The 8,281-nt window shown below is 35.6% G+C and overlaps 1 protein-coding gene across 2 annotated transcripts; it reads right to left on the bottom strand.

Moving 5' to 3' along the window:
* Positions 1–2,248: 2,248 nt before the first annotated feature.
* LOC109219499 (probable protein phosphatase 2C 26) lies at positions 2,249–7,018 on the bottom strand. Of its 2 annotated transcripts, XM_019383960.1 has the most exons (11): positions 6,815–7,017; positions 5,895–5,946; positions 5,478–5,557; positions 3,884–3,968; positions 3,665–3,735; positions 3,484–3,560; positions 3,304–3,401; positions 3,031–3,154; positions 2,861–2,943; positions 2,700–2,748; positions 2,249–2,607 (listed from the first exon to the last, which is right to left on the bottom strand). In XM_019383960.1, the coding sequence occupies exons 1-11, from the start codon at positions 6,958–6,960 to the stop codon at positions 2,555–2,557; spliced, it is 918 nt and encodes a 305-aa protein (XP_019239505.1). In that variant the 5' UTR covers positions 6,961–7,017; the 3' UTR covers positions 2,249–2,554. The 2 variants fall into 2 exon arrangements, 1 of the variants encoding a protein (XP_019239505.1); XR_002066952.1 differs by lacking the exon at positions 2,249–2,607 and having other exon boundaries at positions 2,728–2,748; positions 2,861–2,938; positions 6,815–7,018.
* Positions 7,019–8,281: the final 1,263 nt, after the last annotated feature.

Genomic DNA, 8,281 nt, shown 5'->3' with positions numbered 1-8,281 from the left:
CGGGGGTGTTTCGGGTTGTATCGCGCTCTTATTTGATGTTTCAACGTCGTTTCTTTGGACATAAAGGGGTGCCATATTAAGCAAATGAGCTCCAAATTAAGTTTTTATTGAGCCATTAGATCCGTATCGTAATTTCGGAGCCATAGCAAAAAGAATCGTCGAATTTGGACATCGTATGAGGGAGTTATGCTCATTTTCGTGTCGAGAAAAGTGCTGGTTGCTGTCATAACCGCAGATGCGGAAATTTTCCGCAGATGCGGTCAAATTTCCGCAGATGCGGAAACTGCTGGAGGCAGAGAGGTTTCTTTAAAAATCGAAGTTTGGCTCATTTTCACTTCATTTCTTCCATGGGAGCCGATTCTGGAGCAACTTTGGAGTGTCATTTTCATCACCAAGCATGAGGTAAGTGATTTATACTAGTTTTGAGTATATACAAGGTATATATATATGGATTTAGACTTGGAAAATTGTAGAAAACTTGAGGTTTGAGGGAAAACCTATAAAACTAGTATTCTTGGATTTTGACCATAATTTTGGGTATGGAATTTAGAGAAAATCATATATTTGAGTTCGTGAGGCTATGGGTAAACTTTATCTTCGAAAAATTTCGGATTCCGGGCACGTGGGCCCGAGGGCATTTTCGTCAACTTTTCGATCGGGGTTGGGAATTGCTATAAATTGGATTGTAATGAGTAATTAAGCATATATTAATGGATTTGTATAATCATTGACTAGTTTTGGAGCGTTGTGTGTCGATTTAAGTCTTCGGAGGAGCGTGGAATGCCGGTTATAGATCTTCGGAGCGAGGTGAATCTCCTTTCTAACCTTGTAAGAGGGAATTGTCCCCATAGGTGAATTAATTGGTTATGTGCTCCTATTTGTGGGGTCTACGTACGCACGAGGTGATGAGAGTCTGTGCGTAGCTACTATTATGCTACTGTCCGGGTAGTATAGGACCCAAAAGCATGCTATACTTGGATTAATTGTAAACCTATTGACAGCTCAAATTGCTTAAACCTCATCGAATTAATAAATAAAGTTCTAAAAAGATTAAACTTCTTTTCTTAAATTGTTAAAATAGAAAGTGGCTTTTATTTGAATAAATATTCCCTGATAAATTCTTAATTTGCTATCTGAGCATGTATTTCTAGTGTACCTGTGTCGCATGCATGATTCGCGAGCAGGGTGATTGTTTAATTTATGTTGACCGCGTCGCATGGATAGTTCGCGAGCGAGGTAATAGATGTATCTATGGTTCGCGCCGTTCGACCCTCGGCAGTGCACAGTTTATTTTCTGTTGGAGCGGGCCGTACGCCTCGGCATGATTTGCGCATGCTTGTATTGCTTGCCTTGAAACTTATTAAAGTTGTTATAGCCTCTTTCCGGCTTGAGAATAATTGGATAAATGATAAAAAGGAATTTGGAAATTTCCTATAAAGGAAAAATTGTTCATTTGCTTCAACCTATCGAATTATATCATGTTTATAAAAATCCGCGATTTAACATATTATTGATATATCATTATTGGACCACTAGTAAGTGTCGAAGTCGACCATCTCGTCTCTACTTCTTCGAGATTAGACGGGATACTCATTGAGTACACGTTGTTTTCGTACTCATACTACACTTCTGTGCATTTTTGTTGCACAAGCATATGCATCTCTAGTGGCCTACTGGGCGTAGCAGTACGGATGACACGGAGACTTAGGTGAGCTGCACTTCTCGAGGCGATCCGCAACCAGCAAAGTCTCTTTCAGTTTTCTGTATTTATTTCTGTCCAATATTGTATTCCGAACGATTGTTGTATTACATTATTTCTTAGAAATTGCTCATGCACTCGTGACACCGGGTTCTGGGAGGATTTTTGGATTATTAAATGTTATGTTTTGTTAAAGACTTCGTGGTTATTTCTGTAAATTTTATTATTCATTATTTAATGTATAAAGAAAAATGATTTTAGACAATACAAAAATTGGAAGTTAATTAAGTATTTTGGTTGGCTTGCCTGACAGCGGTGTCCGGCGCCACCACGACCCTCGGTGGATTTTGGATCGTGACATATATGGCAACAGCTTTACTAGTTACGCCAAGGCTACCATTCAAGGTCATTATGTGATGGAAAAGTAATCAAGTTATGCCTATATATTACAGAAAATAAAAAACATAAGAAAATACTAAACTCTGTCTAGGAAACAGAAGTTGTTGTATCCATATGATGATTAAATGACATTTCAATGGAGATTGTAGGTGTTAAACAAGTTAGCAAGCTTTTCATGGTTGTACATTTGAACAATGAAGAATTTTAAGTCGTCTCAAATGTTATACAGATTTTTAGTGCCAACATATTGTCTTACGACAGACAACTTGAAATAACACAATACAGAAACAATCGCTGAGAGTTGTTTGAAGCTGTTCTCTTCTTACCTCATCTTTTGGCTCGTACTCCAGAACACCATCCAATTGCCCCAATAGCACCAGAGATATGACTTGTCCACGAGCTTCTCTTTTTTTAAAAATAAATAAATGAATATCGGTGATGTCTAGGCCAGCTTGCTCACGAGCTTTTCACCTTTCCAACAATGACGGTAATATCATCGAGCTTTCCTCCTGTTCAAGGTTAAAGGAAAAGATCTTGTCAAGCATGTCATCATGAAAATAACAGAAATAAAAGGCTCGAAAGAGATTCCTTCTAATCATGCCTGTTAACTTCATTCCAAACACTTTCTTCCACCAAGGAACATCAAATCCCTGCTAGTCAAAGTGACGTAATAAATAGCTAAATAAATAAATATCATCTTGATCCGTGAAAGACATTGCTTTCGAAGACAATCTATATCCCGAATCAGATTGAAAATTTTACCCTTGCTCTAGCCTCGAGTGAATAGGGGGAGTCAAATTTGATATCCACAGAATGGTTCTTCGCCAATTCAGCCAATGCCTTTGCTAACATTGATACCAAACCACTAAGAATACCACAGAAATGAGGTCACCGGTTCTAAGCAGAATTTAGATAAAGCAGAAAACAAGTACCAGCATTAGAGACATCATCATGTGTGGTCATAACTGAAACGATCTCCTGATCGAAAACATTATCAAAGAGGCCATCTGAGCCCATTATAATTGTGTCTCCCTCTTTCAAATCCACACTGCTAACCTATAAAAAAACATACACAGAGAGACGGAACAGAGAGCAAGCTTACTCTAAGTGTCAAATATAACATCACGAAATTTCTATGGTGTAGCAGAAGAAACCTAGAAAGATATTGAAGTGTAATATGATTCACCATATATAATTTTCCATACTATGGCATCAAGGTAAGTTTGAGTAACAGCCTCTGAGCTCAACTGGTATGGGCAGTCAAAATAATGTTCTTGTGGGAAAGTAGAGAAAATCATCTGACCTGCATCGGATAGGTAATAATGACATCACATGCATTTGAAAATTTAGAAAGAAAGGCACAAAAATAAAATATGAGCTTGTACCTTTACGAACAATCCGTAGTCCACAATCTCCAACACTGGCTATCTTCAGAATCCCATTCTCGAACATAGCAACAATTCTATGTGCCAGATATAAAGCGACAGTCAATGATGATAACTAAGTCCCTCAATCTGGATGACTATCAATGATTAAGAACATTGGCGCTGAAGGTAAAGGACCTACGCTGTAGCTGAACCAATAGATGATGTAGCAGCATGTGCTCCCTTTATGAGAATCAGCGGATCATACTTGACCTGCCATATTAAGTAACTAACGCTAGGTAAATTTCTTGAAAGGAAACACAGGTCATTATCGGTTAATATGACTCAATGATGAAACTAATATGACTCAACGATGAAACTAACTTAAAATTAGGATGGTTTGTCTCTACAACATTGGTACCTCCTCCTCATTCCCCACCAAAGAAGAAACATTAGCCATCAATTCCCTGGAGAACAATGCAGGATCCACATTCTTTTCAGCCCAACTGTCAAGAACATTTAATGAAGAAGACACAAGTCAGATATTTACGCAACTCCGAGCCATATCAAAATATTGTCAGGTGGAGATAATGCCAATGGATACTTATAGCAATTTAAGTTCTGCATTAAGTGATATGAGGAATTAAGTTTGTTGATTGCCGAGCGTAAGTTACATAACAGTCGGTAACATAATAATGCCTCATTAGCTGACAAGGTTAGCCTGAGAGTTTGGTAATATCATTTCATCCCATAACCCTTTCTGTAGAACTCCATGTATGCACAAGTTTTTTATATGTTTGTAATTCTAAAAAGTGCGGGATGAAATTTCAACCTCCACTGATATACCACTCAGAATTTGCAATCGTGTTGCGCTTGTTCATGCCGTTTTTCATAGAAGAAACAAAACATTTTAGAACTTGGTTCACACCAATCCGTGTTTCTGTAAAGTTTGAGAAAAGAAATTCCCCTTTCTTAACACCTAAATGTGAATTGTTTCTTATTCTGATCAATATGGAGGAAATGAGAGCAAGATAAGATTTCGGGTATCTGTGAACGAAGAAAGGGCACAATGCGGACATATGGAGAAACTAGTTAAGATAAATTAAGTGGTTTAGCCAATGTGTCTATAAGATGATCCTATGAGTACAACCTGCTTCCCAACCCCTCCCTTAGCAGGGGAAAGAAAAAGAAAGTGTGGTATCACAAAGCAGTGGAATATGCTCGAAAGGGAGAGCTTGCGAACCGAGCTCTTTCATAGTAACTTTCCAAAAAGATACGTATTAGCTTAAAACTTGCAGAGAGCCTAGAGATAATTTTTATTAATGTGATTGAGATCTTAGTATAGAAATTTCCACTTTATTCCTTTCCCTGTCAACCCCTCCAGAATGTAAAGAAAGAACAAAAGAAAAATAACTCGAAAGAGGTCCTGCATTCTGCCTTAAAGTATATATAAGCTTGTTTTCTAATTAGTTCAAGATTGAGGCACAGTTGATTGATATAGTTTGATTGTTAACGGACACTAAATACCATGTTAATTTTCTTGCCCCTGCTTAAGATGAGAGTTTCCACTTGGCAAGTAAGTTGCAACTTGTACTCTGATATTGATAAATATGGAGCAAGCATGTGGTTATAGACATCTCCAAATGGGAGTTCGGTGAGTTGTAAACCTCCAAACCACAAGTAGAAAGAAGTTGAGAATACCAGAGCAATACATGCAACAGCCTCAAATCCAACTGTTTTAGTGGGATAGAAGGCTGGATTAGCATGTCTACAAAATTCATATTTTTTCCCAACAGAAAGACTGGTTCAGAATGTCAGAGTCCAAACACATCTTTTTTTTATAATACCGGCAATCATTCCTTAAAATTCTACATATTTTTCTATAATTACGTCGAAGAGAGAACTGCTTGACTTTTCTAATAGTAATAGTTATTAGTTATCATCCAAAAAGATGGTTATGCTTTTACGAACTGAGAAAGACCATTTTCAAAAGAAAACATAACAAAACATCTCACCCAGAAACACCATCAGCAACAGCAATCACTCCCCCATTATCACTGCTAACAAAGAATGCGTCTTCTCCACCTTTCTCAACCTTCAAAACATAAACATATAGCACAACCAATAGTGATGCAGACAGTGGTGGATGCAACCTTACTTACTGGATTCAACTAAACTAAGTAATTTCAATATGGATCATAAATATGTGAAAAATCAGTAAAATTTCAACAAATATTAAACTCTAAACCCGTAATTTTCAGAAGTTTAACTTATTAAATAGTAAAACTTAAAGGTTGGACACGATCAAATTTAAATTCTGGACCCTCTTCTGGATGCAGAGTCAACACAATTATATTACTCATGTCTTCAAGGAAAGAAAATGACAGAACTAAAAGAGCCCTTCCGAGATACGAATTTGCATAACTACTTGCCTTGTTGGGATGTGGAATTTGGTAAGTTCCAACACATAAAGACACCTCCTTCCTGCAAATAAATAGAGACGAAATATTAAGTAGGCACGACAGTGGCGGAGCCAGAATTTTCATCAAAGGGTGTCAAAATATAAATAATAAGATACATCGAAAAGTCAAGGGGAGTCAACGTACAGTAAATATACATAAAATATAAAGAAATTATCTAGCAATATAGTGTAATTTTCCGGCGAAGGGGTGTCAGCTTGACACCCCTTGGTTCAATGTGGCTCTGCCACTAAGGCACGAAATACATACCTTTTCCATTAGGAAAAAAGAAGAAGTAAGTGGGTGCAAGCATAGGCGGATGCAATGTAGTTCTAAGGATTCAACTGAATACATTATTTTTTTACACGTAGCATAAAATAAAGATATAAATCACTAAAATTTCCACGAATACTATTTAATAATTGCAAAAGCGCAATGAATTTAGTAGCGAGAACATAAACATTACCCACAAAAATTTGAATCATGAATTTGCCTCTGGATATAAGTATCATTACAATCACTAATTTTTTGAACTGGCAAATATTTCTAATAATTTTCAACTGGCATAAGTTAGGTCATTAGTGTTCCTGCATCAGCTACCAAAAACTGCATTCATCACTCAAATAAACAATTAGTCTCTTTGTTTCAATTTATGTGAACCTATTTGACACGAAACTTAAGAAACAAATGAATAATTTTGATTTTGAAATAGTGGTAAAATACGTCATGCACCTTTGTGTGGCTATAAATCTCTCATTAAAGGTGAAATTGAAAGTTTAAATGAAATTGCTTCTACATATTGAAAGAAAAAGAAAAACATGCCGCATAAAATGTGACAGAGGGAGTATTATTAGTGATTAATAAAAGTGAAACAGAACAGTAATGCGCTTTACCGAGTGGGAGCAGAATCAGATGAAGCACAACGAAGAAAGCTCTGCTTCTTTCTGAGGGAAATTGAGCTGAAATTTTGGGAATTATTAGTTGAATAGAGAAAGTGTTGAGGACGAGAGACAGAAGGCCTGATAATGGAAATCGCCATTTTTCCCGCTCCCTCCAACCTCTGCACTGTTGCAACTCAGGCTTACAGTTAAAAACAGCACAGTTTGGATTTCTCTGGAATGTGGGTACGTCATTTGGCCACGTAGACGGGTGCTTCAATATTTTAAATGGCGGGGGCGAACAAATTTTAAATTTTTTAATTCATAAATTAATAATTTAATAACACAAATAAATACATTAAAAGAATTAATGAAAATAAAACATCTAACATATTTTGATAAGTATTAACAATACAATAGTATTAACATTATTATGAAATATAAATCAACTATAACGTCTTTAACTCTCAAATAATTAAAAATTATAATTTCTTAAAAGACATTACTCCATCAAACTATGCTTTTTACTTTCCTAAAAAAAATAATTAATAAATTTATCCAACTGAAATTTAAAGTATTACTCCTTCATGAATAAATAAAAAATTACTTTTAAATAGCAAAATAATAAAAGTATGATAATTTTGAGAGATATAGAACTAAGACATGAAGATCTAGCAAGTAAATATATAAATTTTGGCTATCTATTTTCAGAATAAACATTCAAATCATATTCGCCCTCACCTCAGTTAGTAAATAAGTAATATTTTGGTTGTTGTTTGAGTTATTCACAATCATCAAAATCTTATAGATGAATAAAACTATAACTATTCATTTGTTAAAGAATTTTGAGAGTCGACAATGCTAATTAGTGAAATTGATACATGATATATTTAGGAATTGTTAGGCGAGCACTGAATTCGATACATGATCTACATGGGAAATGTTAGGCGAGCCCCGAATATTGAGCATCGTGTGTTTATGATGCATAGTCGGCGCTTGGGAACGTAAGCCTTATATAACTAAATCTCTCACATGAACCTCAATGCAGTTTGATAGTGTCCTGCCCAGAAAGTCGCGAGAAGAGTCCCGAAAAAACTTTTAAAATACTAGTTGAATCACTTTATTCTTTGATCACCCTATTCTTAATCAAAAGACTCGGTTTCAGTTCTGAAATTAAACTCTGAATAGGAGCACTTGGATTATTTGGGATGCAATGAGAATGTCTAACATTGGATGAAAACGAAAAAGAAAAATTGCACTCCCTTCGGTCTACTTTAATTGATTTTTTAGCTCTTTTCACACGATTAAGGAGTTCACTTATTAGCATTAATTAACAATAAATTTGATCATATTAACCTTAATTTATTCATTGAAAAAATAAATTAAATCAATTAACAATGAAGTTAATTCCTTCTTGATATCTTAAAAATCCAAATATTGTAGACTACGAAAAAAATGCCAAAAAATTAATTGAAGTGGACC

The sequence above is a fragment of the Nicotiana attenuata genome, unplaced genomic scaffold, assembly GCF_001879085.1.
Source record: "Nicotiana attenuata strain UT unplaced genomic scaffold, NIATTr2, whole genome shotgun sequence".
Taxonomy (NCBI): Eukaryota; Viridiplantae; Streptophyta; class Magnoliopsida; order Solanales; family Solanaceae; genus Nicotiana; species Nicotiana attenuata.
Note: the sequence above shows the minus strand (reverse complement) of the source record. Positions and strands in the feature narration are given on the sequence as shown.

Excerpts from the sequence above, each read along its gene's own strand:
- LOC109219499 (XM_019383960.1), bottom strand. The coding sequence starts at position 6,960 with ATGGCGATTTCCATTATCAGGCCTTCTGTCTCTCGTCCTCAACACTTT. Across the intron at positions 5,947-6,814 it reads TCTGATTCTGCTCCCACTCG|GAAGGAGGTGTCTTTATGTG; the intron begins GTAAAGCGCATT and ends ATTTATTTGCAG. Across the intron at positions 2,944-3,030 it reads TGATGATGTCTCTAATGCTG|CAAAGGCATTGGCTGAATTG; the intron begins GTACTTGTTTTC and ends TATCAATGTTAG.